Raw genomic sequence first — 27,843 nt, forward strand, 5'->3', positions numbered from 1 at the left:
ATGAAATTTATTTCCTCGCACTCTGCAGCAATACAAGGAAAGGCTACACATTAATCCAAAACTTTCTTAGCTATTATGCTGCAACCACTTTCCATTAAATTAATTTAACTAAGCACTGTACTAAAGAATGAGACAAAAGACTCTTACACTTTTGTTTTTTTTATTGGTAAAAATATTTTTGCATCTTTAATCTTTAGACATTGAGGGTGTGGGTTTATGAGCTACATGCCAGAGCACCACCTTTGTGCAAGTGATCTATTTTCATATGAGCTAGAACAGTTGTGTCTAAAGAACATAAGAAGAAAAATCTTTGTTTTGTAGAATTTTTCAGAGGTTCACCTGCCTCATCCTGTCAGACTCATCTCCACAGTGAGGATGTAGTGGATGTATTGATAATGATAATATATGAATAAATATCGTCATTAACATGTAGAATGTTGTTTTGTTTCCTTTGACTTGGATATCAGAGTCGAGCTGGCTGGGCCTCTTGATCTTTTCCAGCTCTTTCCAGCAGTGACCTGATTCCAAACTGCCACGTTGTAGTTTTTCCAAATCTGTTAACTAATCTGACCCAGATTCCATTGCAGTTTTAGACAGATTCTTTTTCCACCTCTTACTGACAAAAGGTCACTTTCAACCAACTATACATACATGATTCATGATTGATTCTACTATAAATACATACTATAAATATACTATAAAGTTCTGAAAGAACTAAACAAGAATTGATGCTAAATATAAAATTATACTAAAACATTTGCATTTAGAGAAAATGACCAATGGGCTCTCTGTCTTCCATTCTTTCTACAAATCTTCCAAACTTGCCTAGACAGACTGTAAATTCAATAGTTAATAATCAAATCTTGTTTTCTTGGACTTTTCTGACTCCCCTTTTGACCCTTGTCTATTCTACTTTTTTTTTTAACCCACTGCGAAAATGTTATATGGACTCTGACCATGCTTTAATCTTAAAATAACTAAGCCAAGTGAGATTTAAGGGTTTATTCTGAGCATGTGCCATAAATATTCCAAATGTCATTGGAGTTTCTGTCCAAATGCCTTCATCTCGATGATTCACACCATAACAATCTGTTACTTTTCGGCGCTTATAAAGTCAAGTTTTAATTCTTGAAGTGTAAAACAACACATTTATCTATACACCATACAGTACAAAGTGTAAAATACTGTCTGATACACATCTGCTATGATATCATGTAAAAAACATATATTAAAAAGAAATAGCTTTAATTAAATGTATATTAATGTCACACTTGGCAGATCTAAATGAGGTTCAGTGACTTGTTTTTTTACTCTTTTTTATCCTACCACCTTTCCATGAACCGAGTAATGGACATATCCCAGCTGCCTTCAAGCAAGAGGTGGGTATATCCTTGAGCAGTTGTCAGTTTATAGAAGGACATGAATAGACAACCCTTGCCAATAGAGGAGTAACCAATTCACGGTGTCCCCAAATGCACGTGTTAGATTGTGGAGAAAGCTGGAGTGCCTGGAGAAAAAACAAAAAAACACTCCAACTTGGGTTCTGTCCTTCCAAAACCCTCATAGGCGATGTTAAGAGAAAAATTAAATAAGATAAGTAATTAATAAGTAATTAATTTACAAACTGCTTTTTACAAGAAAAAGGTCCGACTGCCTTCTAAAACCACTCAAGACGTGACTGTTAGCCAGCAGTATCATTTGCTAGAATTGTGGCCATATGAAAATACATTGCATGAAAAAAGGACTTTCACTCTGTATCTGTATTTGTGTTTCTACTCAGGCTGTTAAAATCAACACTACAATGTGGATTACTCCATCATCATGATTAATTTGATTAAAAATGTTAACACAACTAGGGCATCAGCAGCAGAAAATAACTCTGAAAGGCTCTAAAAAAAGGAATTCCAAAAACAAAAGCAGGTTGGCCCCTTAAGGTGCAAAGAAATCAGAAGAGACATAAAAGTTGGTCAATGTAAAATAACTGAATTAAATATAATTAAAAATTAATTATATTTAATCGCAACGAATCACAATGAATCCACAGAAACCTTGTAATCTGACTACAATTTTTAATTGTTTGGCAGCATTAGTTTGCATGTACTGTACTGCGTACTGTGGAGAATCACATCATCTTTGAATATGCCATAGTTTTCAAAATACTTTATTTATAATATTTTATATTATAATATGTTATATTATAATAATTTATATTATTTACTATATATATATATATATATATATATATATATATATATATATATATATAGTGTGACAAAAACATGCTAAGAAAAGAGAATAGAGTTTAGCGATGAATAGTTACAAAGATTATGTCTAGTATAAATGCTCCTTCAGTATTAACCGTACTCAATGACACTCATGGAATGCTTTGATTACAACTTCATGCAACTTGCCGGAACTTCAGACTTCAGACCTATATGCCCTCTCGGTATAGATCCGGACCAAGCGAGTTCAGAACTGAGGAAGCCTTCTGGATAGAAGGTGAAACGTCTTCAAAAGAGAAGAAAAACAGTCCAGTTGACACAGAAAACTACCTTGGATATATAACCTCTCCTTCTTTTAACTGAATGGAAAAGGGGATCAATATAAGTGAACATGTGAACATTCCTCACATTTTAATGCTCCCTTTGAATACTGACTTAGTGCAAGAGGGAAGATTAGTCAAACGTTGTGAAATGATGTTTGGTGGAGGGGGAGAAAAATGTGTTTTTGGCTGCAGTGCAAGTAAGAGCTGTGTCTCTTCCACTTCCTCTTCACTGTGTCCTTTTTTTGGAGCACTTTCTCTCCCTTCTCACATCTGGAGTTTGTCTGCAGCTAGTTGACTCCCCTGCTATGGGACTGCCTGTGTTTGGACTTCACGGCAAACTTGAGCAAACTTGAGCAAACATCAGTCAGAGAGGTAATGCAGTTGATCTGCTTTTATATATTTTGACAGCTGTTGGTCTCATCGTTCTGTCTGCTGTTTGAGCATAAGTATTTGCGTTTGTTCAGATGTCCTAAAGCATATTTTTGGATCAACTGAAGTTTATAATCATAATTATGAACTCTAAAACTTCAGCATGTCTGCTATTGATGATTAAAATCACACCTTAATCTGTACATTCAAACATAAACATTAAGTGTAGGTAACATTAACATTTTCTGTCTCTGGTTTTTCTTTCCTGTTGCATGATTTCCTATGGCTGCATGGCTTTTTCATGATTACAGTGTGACCAAACAGTGATGAACTTGAGCAAAGATTACTGGCAGTGTGTTTGTTGCGTTGTTAGGGAGGATATCGTGATGTTAAGATGTAATAACGATCTCCTTACCCCAAAGGTTAACATTCTCTAGTAGAAAATGTATAGAAGAGATATGGGAAAAGAAAAGAAAAACAATTCAGCAGATACGAAGCTGCACAATAAAGAGCAGATAGCTGTATCAGCTGGCATGGATCTATAGTAAAACTAGGAAAATGCGATTTAGACTAGAAAAACTGTGTTGTATGGTGGGGAGGAGAACTTGCATGGACATAACTGGAGGAGCACATCTATAGAAGGTTGAAGGGGACAAGGGACACATCTGTTAATGTTATGTCATATTTCATGCCATGTCTGCTATAGTCCTGTTATATTCATTTTTTCTTCTCCCTTTCCTTTTCCTTTTCCTTCTTTTCTGTTTTTGAATTTCTAATCATACACAAAATGTTGCAGGTACACCAGGGGCCATATGCACAAAAACATTGCATATGCACATTTCCAGAATGAAATGACTGGAAATACGAGCTGCTCTATGTCAGTTTGTGGCTGCGCTTTTGTAACTGCTTTGGAACTGTTGGCAAGACTCAGAGAGGATGCTGGCAAACTTGCCATTGTCAAAAAGGGGATTTCTGAGAGTGCTTTGCACATTAGAAACAAACAGATGAACAACAAACACAGTCGGGTCATTGCAGTTATACATGTGGATGCAAAAGTGTCCTTGAAATGGTGCGAAAAGCAACTGGCTCATCAGCTGTTTTAGGTCCTGCTATAGGACAGTCCTCATGGAACTGAGCATAGAGGTGCAGCCACACTTTGAGGAGCCATGACCTACCAGGGCTGACCACACCGGGCTTCCCAGACACGGAGTCATTTCAGCCGCATTTCAGCTGTCCGTCTGAATGGGCTGAGCATGGACTCAGCTGAGCTATGCCAGCTGTGTTGGATAGAATTGTGCAAATGTCAGCCATGAAAAATAAATCTCCCATTTACACTGCAGTTGAACAGGCCAACATAAAACCACAATTTGCAGCGAGAACCAGTTTTCCTAATGGAATCGGAGCTATCAACTGCAAACACAGTGGTGTACAGGGATCAGCACAAGATGAATTTGTTGACTATTTTGGATGAATATATGAGGAGTCACAGCTAAAGCATTGTTAATACACACACAGGTGTTGCCAGGCTAGAAAAAGGATGGTAACTCTAGCATGCAAGAAACCCTGGATCTATGTATTTCAACTTGGTGAATATCAACATACCGTGACAGAGCCACCTAAGCCCTAACATGACAACCAAAGTGATCACAGATCACAAAGTTCTACGATGCTATTTGAACTTGTTATCTAGGCAGTTCTTCTCATGTCACTGCTGTGAGAAATGGAGAGAGAGGTAAGAGGTAAGCCTGATGGCCTCAGAGTCACATGCAACAATCAATCAGCTGTATTTGTGGATCGGGTTTCTGGTGCCTCCCTTTGTCTCCAACACAATGAAAGCCATGTGGTCAACTCAGTTATGGTTGGCGAGTCTTTATTGCTTTTTTAACTTAAAGATATGGTCTACTACACTTCAGTTGAATATTAAACTTTAATGGAAATGACTGAAAACATTCATGAACATAGAGGGAAAAAATTCTTGATTTGTATTATAAAATTGGTGTTTGAGGTTGGCACTACTCCCTTTACTTGTGTAAAGCTATTGTTGTCATGCAGGCTGTGGTTTGAGTCAAATGTAACCTGCTGGTCCAATAGAAGAGCGCAAAGCATCCAAGAAGGCTAGGTACAGGATGTTGTCTTTGAGCATCTCAAAGGAGAAACATGGCGAAAACTTTGCCCCCCCTGTATCCATCAACAGGTCTAGCCGCCTTTATAGCTGTATGCTGGCCTGCCAACCTCCGACCCTGCTGACCCACTCTACTCTTATACCAGCAGCTTGTACTATTAATGTATCTCTATCATCTCTGTCTATTCTCTCCTCTATATGTCCACCCCCTTCTCCTCTCTCTCTACCCAGCCGGCCATCAGCAGGAGGTTCCCCCTACATGAGCCCTGTCCTGCTCAAGGTTTCTTCCTGTTAAAGGGGAGTTTTTCCTTGCCACTGTTGCTTGTTGCGGGTCAGGCCCTGGGATTCTGTAAAGCGCCTAGAAGCAATTTTGATTGTAACAGACACTATATAAATAAAGATTGATTGATTGATTGATTGATTGATTGATTGATTGATTGATTGATTGATTGATTGATTGATTGATAGCTTTGTTTAAGTGGTGAGAGCAATACCAAAGCTGAACTTCTCAACAGTATATCACTGTTCACTTGTTGACAATGTTTCAGAAGATACTGGTTTTCATGCGACATGTTACAGATGGTTAATGGATTGAAAATGCCTGGATTCAGCAGATAAATATAAAAGATATATAAAGGGAAAATTCAAATAATGAAACACAGACAGGCAAGTCTGAACTATTGAGTTGATATCGGCAGCATCTCAGGCTCAACATGTGAAACTGCAAGAAAGAAACAACGGCCCAGGGTGGATCTATATATTGCTGCTTCTGGTCCTGTTATGCCTGCCTTGTGTATAGATCAATGTGTCAGGCAAACACACAAAGAATCATCTTTCACTACCACAGACATTTTCGCTGCTCAAGAAGGGCAGTTGGAGGTTCCAAACTTTAAATTTATGGAGGAGATCGGAAGACACAAGTATTCATCACTTGGAGCAAACAAACTGGCAACATTCTTTTGTGCTGCATGGCGAGACGGTGCTTCTACTGCTATGGGCAAGTTTATACATTTCTCATGTAGAAAAGTGTCACTGTGTGACTGTAAGAGAGGATTTACAGACTGTTAATGAAGCTCTGACACTTGATCATGAGGACTGCAACACCAGGGGTTTTTTACATGCACAAAATGCCGCAATGTGTTCATTAAGAACCTGATACTGGTGTAGCAATCATTGTTTTAAGTCTTAAGAGAAAAATTGTCCATGTAAGGTGTAATTTCACACAGGATTTTCCAAGAGAACAAGAATCACTGATTTAGCCGAGGTAACCTCAGCTCTTGGCAACAGAGTGTTTTCAGATGCTATTTAGATTCATACCTTCTCAGGTTGTCACTCCACAAGTCCTTTTTCTTGGGAAAGGGGTGAAGGGATCTTTTCTGCTTGTGAGAAAGAGGAATACACTGTATTTTCCAAATCTGGGCTTTTTTTTTATTTTTTTATTTTTTTTTTAACCTGGAATAGTCTGCCAGTCCAAGTAGTCTGGCACCTGTATGGCCAGTCTTTTGCTGAAAATGTTAATGAAACAAGATACATAGCATTCCACATTCAACATTTTCTTTATTTGCCCTCTCCTGGCTTTCAGCGGCAATTCTATTTGACTTTTTTTTTTTAAAGGAAGACAAAGAGTTGTGTTCTTTTTCTATATTAGTTTCCTTGCTCTTACAAACATATACTCAAAAGCACAATGAACAAACAAATGTTTGATAACAATGCTCCCCTGCAGGCTATGAATTCATTGCAATGTGTAAGGGAAAGGTGCATTGAATTTGTGCACCTGAATGGCTGCAACGCTCCTAAACCTTGTGGAAAGTTTAAACACTTGGTAACTAAAAAGGGTGGGCCAACATAATATTAAACCCTATGGATTAACTACGGGATTTCACTCAAACATGGATAAACATGGACCTTTTGACAATATAGTGTGTCTAAAATCATATGATGTTGAGAACTATAACATTGCTTTAGAAAAGAAAAAACCTCATGCATGTTCCTATATCATTTTATATTTCAGTTGTTCCCTTACCTCTCAAGCTTCACAGTTATATAAAATTTAAATGTTAGTGTTTTTAATCAGACACTGCAGTTTAATGGTGCAGCTGTAAAGTAAACAATGGTGCAAACTGTAAAGTATAGGGAGCATTATATGTATGTATTGTATTCTGAAATCTGAATGCTATTAATATTCTTTGATATTAATATTCTTGTACGTAATATAATAAAACAGTAGATTTAGCAGGTCAACCAAGAGATAATGTATGTTGTGTCCTAATAGTTCTTCAGCAGAACAGCTAATGCATGAGAATGGCTTCTGCAAGATGTTCCATCCTGAAAACCATGACTGTGCTGACCTTGGTGATGGGAATCTCTCCCACCCTTAACACTGCTGAAGAAGGCAATAAGGAAGAGCTGAATACTGCAACAGTTGAGAGGAAATATGAAGCGATGGAATGTCCCTCAGAGTGCAGCTGTACAGCAGAATGGGCGGTGGATTGTGCTGGAGTTGACCTCATTGAGTTTCCTACTGGCTTGTCTGAGCAAACACGCCAGCTCTCTCTACAGGTTTGTAAAATGCCTCAACAACTTGAAATTTGCTGCCATTTTGTATCATTTATATTTCTGTTGATTCATTGTGGTTTATGTGTATGGCTTTCTGTTGGCAGAACAACAAAATTGAGAGGATCTTGGTAGATCACATTTCCCATCTGCAGCAACTTGACACTCTTAACCTCCAGAACAACATGCTGACCACAGATGGTAAACATTATACTAGACAGTGCACTAACCTTGATTTTTATACTTCTTGATTACTGCAGCAGTCCATCATTGATGCCATCATTGACTACACGCAGATCCTTTTATTGTTGCCTGACTGGATCAAACATATAATCACATGTCAGAGTGACTCACACTGCAGAAGGAACCGATATTTCTGTTTGCAAGGCTGGCTCATGCCTATAAATGTATAGTTTTTAACATAAGTCCCGAAGGCTATATCAATCAATCAATTAATCAATCAATCAATCTTTATTTATATAGCGTCTGTTACAATCAAAATTGTTTCTAGGCGCTTTACAGAATCCCAGGGCCTGACCCCCAACAAGCAACAGTGGCAAGGAAAAACTCCCCTTCCCCCCTCCTGCTGATGGCCGACTGGGTAGAGAGAGAGAGGAGAAGGGGGAGGACAGGTAGAGGAGAAAATAGGTAGAGAACATAGAAATACATTATATTATTAGACTCACTAATATACATTATATTATTAGACTCCCAACTATTTCTATTATATAGAAATACATTATATTAACTAAAATGAGCTGCCGGTAGAGTTGAGTTGAGTGGCTCAGCAGGGTCGGAGGTCAGTAGGTCAGAATACAACTATGAAGGCGGCGATACCTGTAGATGAATAGAGAAGAAGAAATAACATCACTGATCTACTTGGAGAGGAGAGGAGAGGAGAGGACTATATCGGTTAGTACTTGTAAACAGATGAGGAATAAAAATGCTGGATTCAAAAAGATTGAATGAATGAATTTAAACTGATGAATTTTGAATTTGGATTTGAAGAGAGAGTAAGGTGATGATTTTGAGCTGATAATGATTTTTAAGATAGTGGGGTTGTTAAAGGGATTAGTTGATGGAGGAAGATGTGACGTGGTACTGGAGGAGATTTGACCAAGATATATGGAGGACATAAAAAATGATCATGTAGGAACCAGGGTGCAGAACCAGAAAATGAGACGTATCAGTTCTTTGGGGTGAATCAATTATTAATATCCATGAGGAAATCAGTTCTAGAAGAAAGATATTCGATTTTAATGTCCTTCATTTTGCAGAAATAAATTAGATGGAAGCGCTTAGTAATGACAGTATATGATTTTCTGGACCAACTAGCCACAGTGACATACAGTAGTTGTATGCTGACCTACAGACCTCCGACCCTGCTGACCCGCTCAACTCAACTCTACCGGCAGCTCATTTTAATTATTATAATGTATTTCTATGTTCTCTACCTATTTTCTCCTCTACCTATCCTCCCCCTTCTCCTCTCTCTCTACCCAGTTGGCCACAAGCTGGAGGGCTCCCCAACATGAGCCTGGTCCTGCTCGAGGTTTTATCATGTATATCCAGTGCATTACGTGTTCACTGTGTCTGATTAAACACCATGTGTTTTTTTCTCTCTATAGGCATTACTGATGAGGGTTTTGAGATGCTAGACCAGTTGGCTTATTTATACTTGGCAAATAATAAGGTAAGTCATAGCAGCCTATTCTCACAGCTGACTAAAACTCTGATGTGAATCATAGTGTCGGCTGCCAGAGGCGGTACCAGCCTCTTCTTGGGCACTCTCTTCTTGCATCTGCTTCTAATCATCCCTAGCAAGCTGCTTTGAGACAAAATACAACCTGTGCTTTGGGACCCAGAGCAGGGTCCCAGATATAAAACCAGATTTGTTTGTGCCTTAAAAGGTATACAAAAGCAAAGGAGATATGGAACCAATTGGCTTTTAAGTGCTTCCTGAGCTTCAACGACTTTAATCCAGAAACCATGCTATAGAGCAGTGGTCCCCTACCTTTTTATCACCGCGGACCGGTCAGCGCTTGACAATTTTACTGCAGACAACTGTCGGATAAGTGTGCCCACAAAGACTCACAAGTACTACTCTCTCCTACTCGCTAGGATAACGTTTAAACATCCCTTCAAAATACGCTACAAAGACAAATATAAAGAACATTTTATTTTCATGAAAATTTTAACTCACCATAGCGACAAATCAATGGGAGCCCTGCGCTTGTTTCTCTGCAACAAGACAGTCCCATTTGGGAGTGATGGGAGACAATGACACCCGAAGTGTGTTGCTTATGCCCAGTGTACTCCATTGTTTTGTTTTAGTTGCTGTCACCGCAGAAAATCCCACTTCACACAGATAGAATGTCGGAAATGGCAACCAAGTTTTCAGTGCTGTGGTGGCGATTTCAGGATATTCTGCCATGACTTTAATCCAGAATACTGGACCACCAGGTACGATCGTCTCAGTGCGTTCGCATTTACTGATGTGGTGGCCCTTTTTCTGCCCATCATGTTCCTGTTTTTTTTCTTTCAAAATACTCCAGGGGCTTGTCTTTTAAACTAGGGTGCTGGGTCTCCAAGTGGTGAAATAGTTTTGAAAGCTTCATTGCCTCATTAGCAATCCGGTCGCCGCAAATTACGCAGAGTGGGCTTGGTATGCGGAAATCACCTACCGAGTTAAATCCATATTTTCAGTAGAACTCATGATATTGTCTGTTAAAAGCTTTCTTTTTCTTGGAAGGGGGCTCTTCTCCCATCTCTTGATTGGGGCTTTTCTCTTTCGCAATTTTTTTTTAAGGACGTCTGTTTCTTACTCATTTTGCTCACTTGTGGGTTCAATTTTGGCGCTTAAGACGTAACCAAGAGAATCCGGTCATTTCCCAAAATGTTATTCAAAATAAAAGATCATTCAGACTCAGCTAATGCATAAAACGGAAATATTTAATTATTTCTTGTGCGGCCCGGTACCAATTGATCCACGGAACGGTACCGTTCTGTGTCCTGGTGGTTGGGGACCACTGCTATAGAGTACAATAAATGATCTGAGGCTCTCATATTGCTGCATTCAGCTGCTTAGCTCAAAGCAAACAATTTTCAGCAGACACAGATGATGGAAACAGATTAAGCCTTTTACTGTTTAAAAAAGACCTTATCACTAATTATGGATAATAAAGATTGATTGATTGACTGATTGATTGATTGATTGATTCATCGATATCATATTTGTGATATACAAAAACATTTTTTTATTTGCTTGATCATTTCTGAATTGATGAGACTTTAAAAACCAGCAACAACGCCTGTAAAATTTTCATTTAGTTGTACTGAAAAGTTTTATAACCCCATTAAGACATATGTAGATAAAGACAAAATTATCACATTATAAATAAAATAATAATTAAACAATAGATCACAACAGACCATGTCCATGATAATTATACTACTGCTACGGACAGTGTTGGTCAGAAAATGAAAATCTCCTTGTACCTTATTGCTCATTGTTGCTCAGAACTGAAGACGTCGAAGAAGCCTTCTGGAGAGAAACGTCTTAAAAAATACCCCGAACAAGTCCAGTTGACGCAGAGATCTTACTTGGATAATGATGCTAATTGTTTCAAGCTGCTATCAAAGCTCCTTTTTGAGTTTGAACTTTAATAAATACTCTTGTTTTGGACATTATCCCCACTGTGTTTGCCTGCTTTCGGGTCCTGGAGAAAATCTAGGCATAACACAACTCTCTGACCAGGATGGACCCAGCGGACCAAGACGCAGTGTGCCACACACTGGAGGTTCAGGGGAGGCTGCTGGGGCATTATGACCAGCTGCTCTCGGACATATTGACTTCGCTCCAGACCCTCAAAACCAGCATGACAGGCCTGCTTACAGGCAGTTCCTTAGCATGGGAGCCCCACGTGCCCGTTCCAGAGCGTTATTCTGGTGAGGCGTGCAGCTGTGCCTGTTTTCTGCTGCAGTGCTCTACCTTCTGCCCCCATTCCCCGTACGACTGCGCCATTGATTTACTCCCCGGGGCCACCTAAACTAGATTGGAGAGTCCCTGGCTTCCGGGTTGATTCGGCCCTTATCTTACCCGGTAGGAGCTGGTTTCTTCTTTGTGCAGAAGAAAGATGGCTCACTGCGCCCCTGCATCGACTACCGATCCCTCAATGAGATCACTGTCAAGAACAAGTATCCACTGACCCTCCTCGGCGCTGTGTTTGCCCCGCTCCACCGAGCCCAGATCTTCTCTAAACTCGACCTCCACAACGCCTATCATCTGGTGCAGATCCGAGAGGGGGACTAATGGAAGATGGCCTTCAACACCCCGTTGGGCCATTTCAAGTATCTGGCCAATTCAAGTATCCAGTCGTTGGTGAATGACGTCCTCCATGACTGCTGAACAAATTCCTTTTTGTCTACCTGGATGACATTCTGATTTTTTTGAAGACGCAGGAGGAGCACGTTCAGCATGTCCACCTCATCCTCCAGCGAGGCAGGGTGCCTGGTAGGGTGCCTGGAGGCACCCGTTGAGGGGGAGGTAATGTTGGAGTCCGGGGTCCAGGGTTCCGGGTTGTGTGTTGTTTTGGTCCTGCTTGCTTCTTCCTGCAGGGGGAGGGGAGGAGCCGATAATTTGCTACAGCTGGCGATGCAGGCAGACGCATCTGTCGGCCACCTGTTTAAGGATGGAGTGCCCGTCTACCAGCATCAGAGTGTTATCGCATCTCAATGGTCTCCACGCTGCCCTGCTGGAGGGAAGAACGCACAGGATCGGACTCCCATGTTTGGTATGCGCTGGAGCTCTCTGTGCGCCCTGGAAAGCTGGACAAGTGTTTTCCCTGCTGTCCAGGAGGACTTTTTGAGTTTGAACTTCAATAAAGACTCTCGTTTCGGACACTATCCCCACTGTGTTTGCCTGCTTTCGGGTCCTGGAGAAAACCTAGGCGTAACACGTGTTGATTTATCAAACGTGAACCAACCGTGAACATGCTCTATGCTCCATGCCAACTTCATGGTTGACGTGGAGCATATACAAATTGCCAGCTAATTGAAGGGATTATCAAGAAATCCGGGAAAAATACCCAACTTGACCGTGTAACCGAAAACAACAAACTGTAACATTGAGATGTTTTTTCATACTCATGTTTTTTCAGTTTTCCTTTGAAGATACCATGTGTGTAAAATGTGTATTCTCTTAGACCAATGATGTCAAATATATTTCTCAGCATGCTTCTTGTGCTTTGCAGCTCACCTCAGCACCAAAATTCTTACCTCCTTCTTTGGTCAGTGCTGATTTTGCTGCTAATCACCTCACAAGGATCTACCCATATACATTTGGTTATAAACCAAAACTGAGGTAAGAATGGCTGTTTTTTTAACAAATTACCTCTCCTACATATCATCCTTGACATTTTTATTTTTGCTCTGACAATGCCCCACAGGTCTGTGTATCTCCATAACAATGAATTGACCGATACAGGGCTTCCTGATCACATGTTTAATGGCTCAGACAACTTGGAGATCCTCACCATGTCCAGTAATTTCTTAAGAGTTGTCCCGAGATTTTTACCTTCAACACTTTACCGTCTGCACCTGAAGGTTGGAATCAGTTTTGTCAACAGATGGTGCTATACATTGTATGTGGCTTTTTGTTGAGTGCATTTATGTCAATAAAATTTTGATTGTGCCCACAGAGCAACAAACTTGAGGAAATCCCTGTAGGTGCTTTTAACAATTTGCCAAACCTCAGAGAGCTTTATCTCCAGAATAATCTTCTTAGCAATGAGGGCATGGATAATGAAACTTTCAGGTGAATAATTGTCATCATTAATAAACTATTTAACTAAATTAAAGACAAGGACTGATTTACATGTATGTATACAAAAAAATATTTATTTGCTCTTCTGGCAGCAACCTGAACAGTCTTGAGTGTCTGGACTTGTCAAATAACAACCTGAGTACAGTCCCGAAGGGTTTACCTCGAAGTCTGGTGCTACTTCATCTGGAGAAGAATGCCATTCACAACATCCCCGGAGATGCTCTTACATCTGTAAGAAACCTTGAGTACCTGCTCCTGCACAATAACAAGCTTCGCTCACGTTCCATACATCCCGGTGCCTTCCAGGTACATGCAATATTTATGTTTGTTTTTTTTTTTTTTAATTGCATGATTAAAACATGAGGGCATATTGTCAGTGAATACATTTTCCATAAAGAAAGTGGAGCAATGAAAAAAATGACATATAACACTATTCGTGTTTTTGACTTACTAACTGATTCTTATATTTTCACTAGGGCTTAAAGAAGCTGCACACTCTCCACATGTATAACAATTTGTTGGAGCGGGTCCCCAGAGGGTTGCCTCGTCGAGCCAAGACACTAATGCTACTCCATAATTCAATTACTGAAATTGGTCGCAATGACCTGTCTCTACTCTACACCCTTGAAGAGCTGAATCTGAGTTACAACAAGCTAACCAGCCCCAAGGTGCACCGTGAGGCTTTCAGGAAACTGCGTGTGTTGGGAACCCTGGATCTGTCAGGAAACAGTCTACAGATCATTCCCCTGGGTCTTCCTCGTAGCCTAAAAACACTTGAAATGAAGAACAATCAATTGAATACCATACCAGATGGTGCTCTAACAGGCATGAAGAAGCTACAGAAACTCGTCCTGAGTAATAACCAGTTGAATCTCAATTCAGTTTATCAAGGAGCTTGGATGGAGCTTAGTGCACTAACAGTAAGTATTAAGACTGTTCAATAATTCAATTCACGCTGAATTAAAACCGAAATCTTTGCCCCCACCTGCATACTTTTTTTAACCTGTGTCTATTTTCATTTAATCAAACAAAGATGGTCACCTAGGCCAGATTTTGCCTGTCGCACCTTTAAATTGAAGCTATCTTACCCAACCATATTTAGACTAGACAAAATGCATTATTTTTTTCAATCAATCAATCAATCTTTAATAATATAGTTTCTGTTACAATCAAAATTGTTTCTAGGCACTTTACAGAATCCCAGGGCCTGGACCCACAACAAGCAACAGTGGCAAGGAAAAACTCCCCTTTAACAGGAAGAAACCTTGAGCAGGACCATGCTCATATAGGGGGACCCTCCTGCTGATGGCTGGCTGGGTAAAGAGAGGAGAAGGGGGAGGAGGACAGGTAGAGGAGAGAATAGGTAGAGAACATAAAAATGCATTATATTAATTAAAATAAACTGCTGGTAGAGTCGAGTTGAGTGGGTCAGTGGGGTCGGAGGTCAGTAGGTCAGCATACAACTATGAAGGCGGCCATACCTGTAGATGAATTCAGAGCGAGGGGGAGAAGCAGAAAAACTACACAAGAAATAACATCACTGATCTACTTATATCACCATAACTAAGATGCTAACGTAATAATTGGATGACCCTCTAAGTATTATAGTTTGTTTGTCTAGGATAGTAACTAGAATTACAGAATTAGTGATAATAAGCTTTTTCAAAGAGGTAGGTTTTAAGTATAAGCTTAAAAGTAGAGATGGAGTCAGCCTCTTGTACCTGGACTGGAAGCTGGTTCCATAGCAGGGGGGCCTGGTAGCTAAATGCTCAGCTCCCCATTCTACCCCTAGAGACTCTGAGGACCACAAGTAAACCAGTATTCTGAGAGCGGAGTGGTCTATTAGGATGATAAGTTGTCACTAGCTCCTCCAGGTAGGATTGAGCATAACAATGAAAATTTATTCCATGCTGCCAATTAACATTTCCCTATGGGAAGGATGTACAAGGTGAAAAGGATTGGTTCAAGTACAGAACCTTGAGGAACTCCATGGTTAACCCTACTGTATGATGAGGGAACGCCATGGACATGAGCAAACTGGTATCTACCAGATAAATATGATCTAAACCAGTCTAGTGCTGTCCCTTTAATGCCAATCACATGTTCCAGTCTCTGTAACATGATGCTGTGATCAACTGTATCAAAAGCAGTACTGAGGTCCAGCAGAACCAGCATAGAAACCAGTCCATGATCTGAAGCTATAAGAAGATCATTAGTAACTTTAATGAGTGCCGTTTCTGTGCTGTGGTGAGCTCTAAAGCCTGACTGAAACATCTCAAACAGGCTGTTTCTCTGCAGGTGCTCCAGTAACTGAGTCACCACCACCTTCTCAAGAATTTTAGAGATAAAAGGAATGTTGGATATCGGCCTATAGTTTGCTAAGACATCAGGATCCAGTGATGGTTTTTTTAAGCAACGGTTTAATCACTGCCACCTTGTAGGACAAGGGTACATAACCTGTCACTAAAGGACAGTTGATCTGGTCCAGGATAGAACTGCCTATCATTGGTAAAACATCCTTCAAACAGCCTTGCGATCTAAAAGACAAGTGGTGGAATTGGATTTCTGAATTAGTGAAGATGACTCAGAAAAATATATAGGGGTGAAGGAGTTTAAGGGCTCGCTGGAGACCCTGTATGTTCCAACAGTCAGCACCTCTGGTGATGGTCCAGTTGTTGGGATGGCCTGGTTCTTTGAGGTAGCAGCTATAGCCTACCAGATTCAGGGAAGCCTAACTGAAAGGCAACCTAACCAGAGGCTTTAACCACCTTGCCTGGTTCCTGGCTAACCCTAAACATAACATGGAGGAGTAGTATCACTACATTGTGGTCCTTTAAAATGTTTGATGCTGAGTAGCAGACTATCCACCCGATATTGCTGGTGTGCCCACCATAGCGTGCGTGTAGACTGTTCATAAAAACTGCCATATCAATTCCAAAACCCTAATGGGGGTGAAGAGCTTGACCACTATTCCATGACTAGGCCATAAAACTGCATTTCTTACAGCCTGTATAATAGTCAGAACATCCCCTGTAGTACTCAGGTATAGACCTTCTCAAAGAAGCTTAGAAGTGTGATCCCTCTGTAATTTAAACACACCCTAACAACTAAAGATGGTGAACTACACTACTACAGACTTTTTTCTCAACGGAATGCCATATCCTTGTGGCTAAATTTTAATGTTTAAATGGTGTTTTTAGCTCAAAGCATGGCAGAGCTGTTGGCTCAAATGGGTCAAAAATTTGTTTGACTATTAATTAACTAATTAAATTTCTGGCCACAAACACCCATTTACCACCCCCCAGTCCTAATTAGAATAAAAATCATAGCCACCATTTCCCAGAATCAAGACACATTCTGGTAAAATGTGGTGCTGATATGACAAAGCAGATCAAACTTTACAATGAAAACCATATTTTCCAGACTATAAGTTGCACTTTTTTTTCATAGTTTGGCAGGGGGTGCCCCTTGTACTCCAGAGCGACTTATATGTTAAATAAATACATTATTACATAATTTCACATCTTCATTATTTTCACACTGACAACCACAAGAGGGTGCTCTAGGCTTGTGTACCTGTACATGAGGAACGAGTTCCTCTAGCGACGCAGAAGAGGAAGTGGCGCTTCGTCTACCTCCAAAGTTGGCGGAGTTGTTCGGAAGTGACACTGAGGATGAAGAATTCAATTGATTTACTGACATGGAGTGAGACTTGATTGTTTGGTAAACTTGCTCGGATGTTCTTTATGCTATAGTTATCTGAATAACTGTTAATATGTTACGTTAACAAAGCAGACACGTACTCAGTTCGTTGTGCATCATGTAGCTGAATGTGTTACGTTAGCATACCGTAACCCTATTCAGCCTGTTGTTAATCCATTATTATTTTAAATTGCCTTTCAAGAGGAAATGTATGTTCTTGGTCTCAGATTTTATCAAATAAATTTCCCCCCAAAATGCGACTTATAGTCCAGTGCAACTTATAATACGGTATAAAAATACGGTAATAAATTATTACTCAAAATTTTAAAAAGCCATGATTTTTGCGATCTTTCATGGATTCTTTTGTGATTGTAGTAGGTAGGATATTGAAACCACGTACCAAGATCCATCAGCTTGAGCCACATGTTTCGGTGTATGTTTGATTATTGTGTGGTTCCCGAGTTATTGTGGTTTTAGCGTTTTGCTGGGTTTGGGGTGAGAAAATGAGGCTTTTCAAGTTTTTCAGGGATTACACGGATAGCGTTGTAGTTATGGTCTTCATACAGTAGACCCAAATCTGCCTCGCTGATGCATATGTTTTGGTGCATGGTTCATTAGGATGCAGCCTACAGTTCCCAAGTGGTTTGAGTTTTTGTGGCTGGGTTCCTAGGATTGCAACCTATGCACCTAGGAGGTGCACAGAATAATAAAAAGAAATCACCTCTTCTTCTTCTTGACCACTTTATCCCTTTCGGGGTCATGGGAATGGGCAAAGGCTTACCCTCCACTTCTCAGTCCAGTCCCCAACAGACAGCAATACCGCTGCCCGAAATACATCATATAAGAATGTTTTTTTAGACTCCTGCAGTTGTAAGGACATCTCTCCTTCAGATAATACCTTTTAAATTTATTTTAATGTGGTTCAAATCAATTTTGACAGGTGATTTGAATGTTGATTCTCACTTGTTCTCATCTTGTTACTTAAGTCACTCGACCTGTCAGCCAACCAGTTTACTCACATCCCGTCAGACCTGCCGGAGACCCTGGAGTATATTTACCTGCAAAGAAACAGCATCTCCAGCGTTTCTGCATCAGCATTTGAAGGCACTCCAAACATCAAGGGCATCCACCTTCGGTAACATTGAAATGACAAAAGCAAAAAACTGTGAAAAAACAAGATAAATCAATGCAAAAACTGAAGAAAAATGTTAGAGCTCTAACTGTTGTTCAAACATTTTAAAGCAAGGTGAATGGACAAAAATCTGATGTTTTTTGTTTTCAGGTTTAACCGGCTGGCTGTGGGTTCAATGGATGAGAGAACTTTTGCACATCTGGCCAATTTACAAGTCCTTGACATCGGTTCAGGAAACACTGATCTGCTCTTCAACATAGACAAGATAGAGGGTAATACAAAGCTGGAAGAGGAGGAGGATGACAAAGATGATTAATGAGACTGCTCAGAGCCAGTAATGGATTTCTTTTTTTCTCATGGAAAGAAACCAGTGAAGATTCTTTTTTCAGATTGTTATATTGTGCAAAATGACAGTTGTAGATTTCTGGTGCAGGATACCAGATTATACTTAGTCACCATTGCTTGGGCTGGTTACTATTGCAAATCATTATGTTTGGGCTAATGTTTATTTAGACTGTTTACATGCAACATATATTTAACTCTTAAAAAGCAAAAGTAAACTGAAAAAAAAGAGTGGCTTCTATTTTAAGACTTGGTAGTTACAATGACTATCTTTACCTCTTAATTGAATTACAACATACAAAATGGAACAATGGGAGTTTTATAATCCTCATTTCTCTTATATATAAAATATATAAAATTCACCCATCCAGCTCTTATGGGGCAGCAGGATACAACCTGGACAAGTCAACACCTCATCACAATGGCCTAAAATCTCATTAAATATGTAAAACATTTTACCAGGTGAAAGTTATAAATATGAAAAACCAGCCTTCATGTCATACTTTGCAAAATATTCATGATTATCTGATTCATTGGTTGTTTCTTTGCTGTCTTCTGGTGCAGGCATTGTTACTGTCAGACACATTTACTATGTGTCTGACAGTAACATTTATTATTAATTGATGTTAAATCATTTGTAGAGCCAAATTTAACTAAACCTTACAAGCTTGTATCAGAAAATGCTCGTTATGATATTCAAACTTTAAAGACAAAAGATCAAGCCTGTTTTCTGGCCAATTGATTCTAATACTACCTGAATTATCGAAAACAAAATGATGTCTTAAGTGTAGGATGTTTGATCGCTGAAAAAGACAGCAGCCACCAAAGCAATATCATCTTAATTTTATTTTTTTCTTTTCTTTTATTATCATTTACCTCTTTTAGACTCAGCAGTATAGTATTGTCACTTATTCTGTACAGTCATTGAGGTCAGCAATAAACTACAAAAAGGCTGAAGAGAAAAAGTTTATCTCAAACATATATCATATATATTACTCTTTAATTTGGGGATCTAGACCCCAAATAGCACTGTGCCTTCTCCTCCTGCTCTTCTCCACCTTTCTGTTCACCATCCTGATCAGTACATTTTGTCTGTCTGCATTTACATACAGTCCAATCAGTGCATTTTTGTTCTTCTGTAAAAAAGTACCCTGAAATCTCCGCACTAGCTCGGCTTACTGACTGTGACTGACAGCTCTGTGTCGGTCAGTTCACTGGTGTGCCGGCATACTTTGGAATAAACTCACTCTATCACAGCAAACCTCTAATCTGTAGTTGACTTGACTGATTTCCAAAACAAAATTCACTGAAGATTTCCCTCTATAATTTTCACTTTGTCAATCACTATTATTCTTACCTCTCAGTGATTATAATAATGAAATCCTAGAATTGTTTTTCTTTCAGATGTGTTTCGCATTGAATTATCGGAAAACATATGCTGAAAATTATAAAAATAAATTACTGCTGTGAGCATCAGTTGACCGATGAGTCAGGAGATGATAGAATACAAAAATTTGCTTCTGAAGTTCCCAAAAGCTATGAGTAGCAGACATGGATGGGGAAGGCTCTGCCGTGGGCCATATGGATCATGTAGACTCGTGCAAAAGGTTCGCTGGGCTATTTTGAAAGCATGAAAGAGCTGATTGGTGAATACCTGTAGGGGAAGTGGGTGATTGAGACATCGCATCCCAATATTCGTGATAAAATGTTTTCATTTGAGGAAAAAAGTTTAGGGTGTTGTCTGACAAGAGATGACTCCTTCCTGACAAGATGACTCTGCCTTTTTCATTTTAAAAAATGAAGACGCAGACAGAATTGAACCTTACACTCATCCCGCCATTTTCATGTCTGATTCCCAGCAGCTGTGGAAATTTCTTTTTGTAAAGTATGTTTAAGAGCAATGTGAACAAGTTTTGAATTCTGTACCTGACAACATCACATGGATTTATACTTGTTAGGAGTTCCTGAGTGTTTCCTTCTCCCCCTCCCCATCTGTGTCTTGTCTGTTTCCTCTGTGAGTTTATTTCCAGGCTGGACGGTGAGGCTTCCAGACTCTCCCCCATCGGGCAATCAACACACACCTGGAACTCATCTCCAGCCAATCACCCACACTTGCCATCTGTTTTATAAGCCTGGTCCACGTCTCATTCTTCACGAATTTGTTTTTAATCAGTTTGTTGTTGGGTACCTGTTCATGCTGCCTATCCTGCTCCTTTTTGATTGTGTTTCTCCTGCCGCCTGCACCTCTTGGTTTTTGTCCTAAGCCACTGACAGTAAACGAACCCTTGCTCCAACTCCAGCCAGTCGTGTGGGTCTGCTTGGGAGACATGGTTGAGATTCATGTCTCCAGATTTGTAACAATACTTCGTATCAAGCCATGTATTGGCGGTGGCAGCTCAGCTTGTTGGAAACTGGGCTGAGATGTGGAGGGTTCTTGGTTTGAACCCCAGTGAAGACAAAATAAAGAAGGTGTTCAGGCAGTAGGGGAAGGTGTGAGAACACCTTCAGAGCAGTACTTCGGTATCCCTGAGCAAGGTTCCAAACCCACAAATACAGGAGTGGACCTACCTTCACCCATCGTGTACTCTTCCTGTGAGCATTTCAGAAGACGAGATCAAGCCATGTATGATGAACTGTTAAAGGTGAATAAAAACATTAAATTCATCGAAGGACTCCCTGGTTCTTTGAGGGTCAGACTCTGTTTCCGATGAAACAATCTCATTTGATTACCGTATTTTCACGACCATAAGGCGCACTGTATTAAAAGGCGCAGTCTCAGTTATGGGTGCTAGTTCTGTATTTAAAACATACATAAGGTGCACCGTATTATTAGGTGCATGCTGAAACATACAGTAAAAAATGACAACGGAAGTAAAACAGTGAGTTTCGACACATTTATTGAACAAAATATTCATTCTTCCGCCACAAAACCATCAAAGTTTTCATCTTCTGCATCTGAATTAAACAGCTGCACTATTTCAATGTCCAACATCCCGAATTCCTCTTCTTAATCATCTGAATCCGACTCACCGACCGGTTCCGGTTCCGCATTGATTTTGTGAAAGCTCTTACAATACATGAAGACGGTATCATAGCCCATGCGTCTACAATCCACCCACATATGGTGGCATAACTTGCCCGCCGCTGCTTCATAGTCTTTGTGAAGGAGTGTTCGCCTTCCATCATCCAGCGCTCTGTCCATTTCCGTGGCAGCCGAGAACCACGGTGAACGACGACTTCTCGTTAGAAGTAAGATCTTAAGCCCGAGCCTGAGTCCGAGCCCGACGGGTCGGGCCCAAAATGTCAATTATTACGTTCGGGTCGGGTCGGGCCGGCTTCTCTCTCGCTAACATTTTTTAAAAATAAATATTTATTTATATATTATGTATACTAAAACGATGTATGGTTATTAAACTAAGGAATACTTGTTATAAAATAAATAATTTGGATAAAACAGAGAAGGCGCTGTATGGTAATTGCTATTTAACTACTAATCAGGAGCCGCAGAGCCAGAGCATGCCGTGCGCAGGTGAATGCCGCCCTCTTTTTAATTTTCCCCTCCGCATCCATCCATCTGAGGGTTTATTTATTTCCCTTATTTCACAGGAATAACACGCACTTTACATCGAGGTGACTGCTCTGGACCACCTACCTCAGCAGGTCTGACTTCTCAAACAGCAGCTGGTCCAGAAACATGTATGAATGGATCCATCCGTGTGCGCAGTCTCCAGCGGAGGATTTTTAAAGTCTGTTTGTTTCCGCCTTTAGTAACGAAGACTATAGTGAACCTGCTGCGCTCTGGAGGCTTTACCCCGTGTATCTCAGATGCCCTTCCTTGTGATCTACAATTCCTCCTCCTCCTGAGTCCTCACAAATAAAATTTTGGGTTTGTTTCGGGCTCGGGCCTGCAAATCAAGTTAATTGATCGGGCTCGGGCCGGGTTGGGCTTTAATACCCGCGGGCCTGGGTCGGGCTGGATTTTTTAGGCCCGATCTTACCTCTACTTCTCGTGCCCCGTTGTGTGTATCGCCACCGTACTGGTCCCTTTTTCTCCCTTTTGTGGGTCAAAGGGATGTTAAAAGTCAGAGGGATCTCATCCATGTTGGTAATGTGGCTGGGCGCGGTTATCTTGTCGCGGCAGTAGGTGCGGTAGTGATGGGACGAGCGACAATGGTGCGTCAGCACTGTGCCGAGAGCTCAAGAGTGAAACCCCGTATCGGTGCGTGTATTGCTTTAAGAAAGACTCACGTGACCGATACAGGAATTGTATCGTTTGGATGTGCCGCGCCAAAGTGTGTTTATAAGGAAACAAACTATCGACATGTCGTGGGTTTGTTGGATGGAGTTTTGCAGTTGCGCAATTATGGATCGTTCTAAGAAGTTTTCCCCAGTGTGGAATAATTTTGATCTTGTGACTCCAAACAAGGGAAATCTTTTTCTCCTTTGAGCATTGTTTACTGTTATATACAATTTTTAACGGTGGCGCATTGCACTCACTTTATCAAGTGAATGACCTGTGATACATATGATAGTCAGTTAAAAAGCCTTACAGTTGCTTTATTCATTTTACCTCATAATAACGAGATCCTGATCTCGAAATCATGAGATAGGGTGTCTATTTTTTTAACGATTGAATGCAATGCGCCACCTTAGTTTTTACTCTGTTCAACTTGCACTTAAAACTCTCTGCTCACCATCGTCATCTGTACCGTGTGAAAGAGTATTTTCTAAGGCTGGGGAGCAAAGACACTCCAAAAACTTTTGTTTCTCAATAAAAATTCATAAACTAATCACTTTTTTGTCTTATTTCATATGATTTAATAGTTAACAAAAAATGTGTGTACATAAGTAAAAAATTGTAACTCTGAATTGTAACTCAAATTTGCTATATTTTACATACCAACTCAGTTTAGCAAACAAGGAATTCCTTTACCTGCAATCATTTTATAACTACTGCAGGGGTCACTATTGGGTGACCAACACAGTATCAATACAGTGCCGACACAGTTTGTGTAGTGTGTCAATACACTCCTTGAGGTATCATCGTCCCATCACTAAGGTGCGGAAGATGGCCACCATCTCCTGGTAATCCGCGGGCAGCCGCTGCGCAACAGTTGTCCTTGCCCGTATGGAGAGATGCGGCCTCCTCATAAAGCGAAAACACTAAGATTGCTCGATTGCCATTTTCAGCCGCATATTCGATGGCCTGCAGTTTAAAGTAAGCCTCATTCATACGCGTCTCGCTTGACCGGCGCCATTTTTACGTGTAGGTGTGCCGCTAATCGATTGGTGGAGCGTTTACCGTAGTGCACCCACCAAAGGCACACAGCAGATTTTGGAACTCACAGTTCACACACAAGGCGCACCATATTATAAGGCGCACCGTTGATTTTTGAGAAAATCTCAGTGTTTTAGGTGCGCCTTATAGTCGTGAAAATACGGTATCCTGGATGATGTTATTTTTCAAGCTTCCAACAATCCTGAAGTGGACAAAATCTTCATACAGGACAGACATCATAAAAATATGAGCATCATGATGCTGACGCAAAACCTAGCAGGGTAAATACAGCCGCACCCCCAGTGTGAACAAAAATTATATGATCCTTAAAAAACCCACAAGATCAGTTACAAATGATCATATTAGGTCAGCAAATGTTCGCCTCAAAAAGTTTTGAAGATGCCACAGCGGACCTCCACACGCATTTATTGGTCGATTTGATACCTTTGCGTCTAGAAACATATAGGTTGAGTGACAGGAGTGCTTCAACAGCAGTGGCCCGTAGTTTACCTTCCTAAAACAACATAGAGAGGATGACGACGTGAATCAAAAGAAACATCCCTGTGATTAAAGCTCTGTATTATGCTATTCCGTGGAAGTGCCTCCAGCTGATCCAAAATACTGCAGAGTTCTGACACGTATTGACAAAAGAGATCATATGACTCCTGTACTCGCGTCGCTTCATTGGCTGCCCATTAAATCTAGAATAGTTTATAAAATTCTTCTTTAGACTCAGCAGTACAGTATTGTCACTTATTCTGTACAGTCAGTGAGGTACAGTCAGTGAGGTTCATCGATGCTTTATAATCCCAATAGACCGCACCACTTTCAGAATGCTGGTTTACTTGTGGTCCCCAGAGTCTCTAAAGGTAAAATGGGGGGCTGAGCTTTTAGCTACCACGCCCCTTTGCTGTGAAACAAGCTCCCTGTCCAGTTGTGGGAGGCTTACTCCATGTCTACTTTAAGATTAGACTTGAAACCTTCCTCTTTGAGAAAGCTGATAGTAACTCTATAGTTCCAGTTAATATTCTAGTCAGACTGATTATCATATTTAGAGTGTCGTTTAATTATTAGGTTAACATCTTAGTTCTGCTAAGATGTTAACCTAACAGCCCGAGGCTGCTGGGGTCCACGGACACGATCACCTGACAGGCCTCTGTCACCCTGCTGGGTCATGGCTGCCTCTCCTCTCCTCTCCTCTCCTCTCCTCTCCTCTCCTCTCCTCTCCCCTCACTCAGCAGCTATTTTGTGTCCGGAGAGCAAGAACAAATTTGAAAAAATAATCTTATCACGCAGGACAGTGACTTACCATGTTAATCTAAGTAACGAAGATTTAGCTAGCAAGCTAAACAAACAAGCGGAGTAATTTACATTATATTCTTTGGCATTTGACACCGCTCAGCTTTTAATTTTTATCGGAGGGATGAATGACAAATTTGAGATAAAGGAAGAGTTTTAGCCATGGATTCCTTTAAGGGGAAAATGAGTGGAGAGGATTTGTATGACAGCGTATCGGCAGCCATGGAAAGGCACAAGCTACCTTGGAGTATGCTCGCCACCATTACCACAGATCGATCGCCAAATCTGACTGGGAAAAAAACAACAACCCTGGGAAAGAAGTAATTTTCTTACACTGCATAATCCACCAGGAAGCACTGTGTAAATCTGTATTGCGGCTTCAATCAATCAGTCAATCTTTATTTATATAGCGTCTTTTACACTCAAAATTGTTTCAAGTCGCTTTCCAGAATCCCAGGGCCTAACCCCAGACAAGCAACAGTGGCAAGGAAAAACTCCCCTTTAACAGGAAGAAACCTTGAGCAGGACTAGGCTCATGTAGGAGGACCCTCCTGCTGATGGCCGGCTGGCTTGACCACGTAATGAAGCCAGTTGTAAAACTTGTAAACTTTATTCAAATGAGGGTACTTCAGCATCATCAGTTAAAGTTTCTTGAAGAAACTAGTGTGATGAACAGCAGATCCCCGCAGATCCCAGTTGAGTGATGAACACTTCAGATCTGTTCTGAGAATTGCCACGACAAAATTGACACTGGACTTTGATGCACGGTCCCACCGGCAGGTAAAACTCAATTAGGAGAGATAAACAAACTAAAAACACCCGTGCTACTACAAACAAAACCACACACGAGGGGTGTGATGAAAACGCCCTCCATCAGGGGTTGGGTCCCCGCCGTGGCCCGCAGCACCGGTTCACAAAGAAAAGGAACAATTAAATTTCTAGTGGCAAACAATTAGACGCGATGAGCACACACGCACACACACACCTCACACAGACAGGCAAATAAATTGTGACCAGATCGTCTAAGAGAACACAACATCAAACAAGAAAAGAAACAAAACCTAAAAAGAGTAAATATAAAGTTTATAATACAATTTACAAACACTGTTAAAAGTCTAAAATGAAGGCAATAGCTCCGTGGTCGCCTCGGCGGCACCACTACGTCTCAGCGCCGTTTCTCCGAGCGAAGGGGAGCAAGGAGAGAGAGCGAGAGCAAACAGGAGAGAGTCCCGAACAAAAGAACTGAGCCAAAACAGCAGTGGGTCCAGGAAGCGAGGTAATCTGTGCCGACTGTATTTGGTGGCGCCACCACTCCGTGAGGGGTTCCCGCTGGGGTAACGCGACCCACTGACACCAGCCGGCAGCCAACTGCCCAGTGCAAACTAGCACACGCGCCCTTATGGCAAAGTGCTCTAGACGGAAGGATGGTGGGAGGAAGTACCGACCTTCTTGACGCTGCCAGACAGCATGCTCATTCTGTGAAACAGGTTCAGTTGGTCGAACAGCCCAGATAAGCTGCAACCACGCCGTACCTTTGTCGAAGGGGGAAAACAACTAAAGCCAGCTGGAGGCAGTGCCTTATATAAACCTTTTCTCCCCGCCCACCAATTAAGGCATTACCTCCATATGGCACCTGTGCGGAGGGCAGGCCACGCCCTGCCACATCCACCCCCACCTTTTGGATCGTCAACCCGACAAGAGACAGGGCCAAGTTAGCACCAAGGTCTAAACACTGCCGTTAGGGAATTGGATACAGAGTCTGGCGGCCGATTAGAAACTTCCTCCTGCGAATTAACTGACAGTGGAAGGTGATGCCTGTTTGAGTGACTGCCACCAGTTGAACGAGCAGTCCGGCGCAGGGATTGTTGACTACTGCAAGGCTGGTCAGCTGGGGGCACTGTTGGTGATGGATTGCTGCTACTTACGGGTGCAGTCAGACTGCACGCACCCTGGGGTGCTGTTGCAGCTGGGGCAGAGGATGCCTGAGGGGTCCCAAATGGTGGCGGCACAGCAATGGATGGCACCGGAGCCTCGGAAACCAGAAGCCAGAGGTCGCTGTTGGAAGAGTCGTCCACAGAGGCCACCAGTGGAGACAAAGATGGAGAAGTTGGTGAGGAGAGGGCCACAACTTCGGGCTGGACAACCGCCTTTAGCATGTCTCTATGGACATTCCGAGTCCCACCCAGGTCACCCATGGGCGCCACAGTATAGACCACAACGTCGCCCGTAGGGGCCAGCACAACCTGGTGGACAACAGAGCTCCAGAGATCTTGGATCTTATGGCGGCCTCTAACACCATGGTCCCTCAGGTACACCAACTGTCCCACTGGCAGAGGTGCATCTCGGACAAACAGATCGTGTCTCTCCTTGCGCTTGCTCGCTGCCATCACTAGTTTCTCGCGAGCACCCTCGAATGCCACACAAAGCCTGGCTCGGTGTTCTACCACCCAGTCCTGCACCTCACCAGGAATCGGGTCCGGCACACGACCCTGGAGAAAGTCAATGGGAAGAAGGGGCTCCTGCCCAAACATCAGGTAAAACAGGGACTCACCAGTGCTCTGATGAGGTGTAGTGTTGTAGCCAAAAAGCACTTGAGGAAGACAAGAAGCCCAGTCCCGCTTTCAGGAAACCGGCAATGTTCACAGGAGGTTGTGAAGTGTCCTGTTGAACCTCTCAC

General features: G+C 41.4%; 1 protein-coding gene across 5 annotated transcripts; it reads left to right on the forward strand.

Annotated features, from left to right (window-relative positions):
- The first annotated feature begins 2,759 nt into the window (after positions 1-2,759).
- On the forward strand, positions 2,760-19,857 carry podn (podocan). Of its 5 annotated transcripts, XM_057023655.1 has the most exons (13): positions 2,760-2,917; positions 7,309-7,595; positions 7,697-7,790; positions 9,218-9,282; positions 9,924-10,052; positions 11,110-12,382; positions 12,842-12,951; positions 13,037-13,193; positions 13,289-13,404; positions 13,506-13,719; positions 13,890-14,333; positions 18,102-18,250; positions 18,398-19,857. In XM_057023655.1, exons 6-13 carry the CDS (start codon positions 12,281-12,283, stop codon positions 18,561-18,563), a joined length of 1,458 nt encoding a protein of 485 aa, XP_056879635.1. In that variant the 5' UTR covers positions 2,760-2,917; positions 7,309-7,595; positions 7,697-7,790; positions 9,218-9,282; positions 9,924-10,052; positions 11,110-12,280; the 3' UTR covers positions 18,564-19,857. The 5 variants fall into 5 exon arrangements, with proteins under 5 accessions (XP_056879635.1, XP_056879632.1, XP_056879634.1 ...); XM_057023652.1 differs by having other exon boundaries at positions 9,924-12,382; XM_057023654.1 differs by lacking the exon at positions 9,924-10,052.
- The last annotated feature ends 7,986 nt before the right edge of the window (positions 19,858-27,843 follow it).

This window comes from Takifugu flavidus, unplaced genomic scaffold (assembly GCF_003711565.1).
Source record: "Takifugu flavidus isolate HTHZ2018 unplaced genomic scaffold, ASM371156v2 ctg281, whole genome shotgun sequence".
Classification (NCBI taxonomy): Eukaryota; Metazoa; Chordata; class Actinopteri; order Tetraodontiformes; family Tetraodontidae; genus Takifugu; species Takifugu flavidus.

What these genes read in the sequence shown, in the direction of transcription:
- podn (XM_057023650.1), top strand. Translation starts at nt 7,332, where the DNA reads ATGAGAATGGCTTCTGCAAGATGTTCCATCCTGAAAACCATGACTGTG. An exon ending in GGTTATAAACCAAAACTGAG is followed by an intron (nt 12,952 to 13,036) that starts GTAAGAATGGCT and finishes AATGCCCCACAG; the next exon opens with GTCTGTGTATCTCCATAACA. An exon ending in TTTACCGTCTGCACCTGAAG is followed by an intron (nt 13,194 to 13,288) that starts GTTGGAATCAGT and finishes TTGTGCCCACAG; the next exon opens with AGCAACAAACTTGAGGAAAT.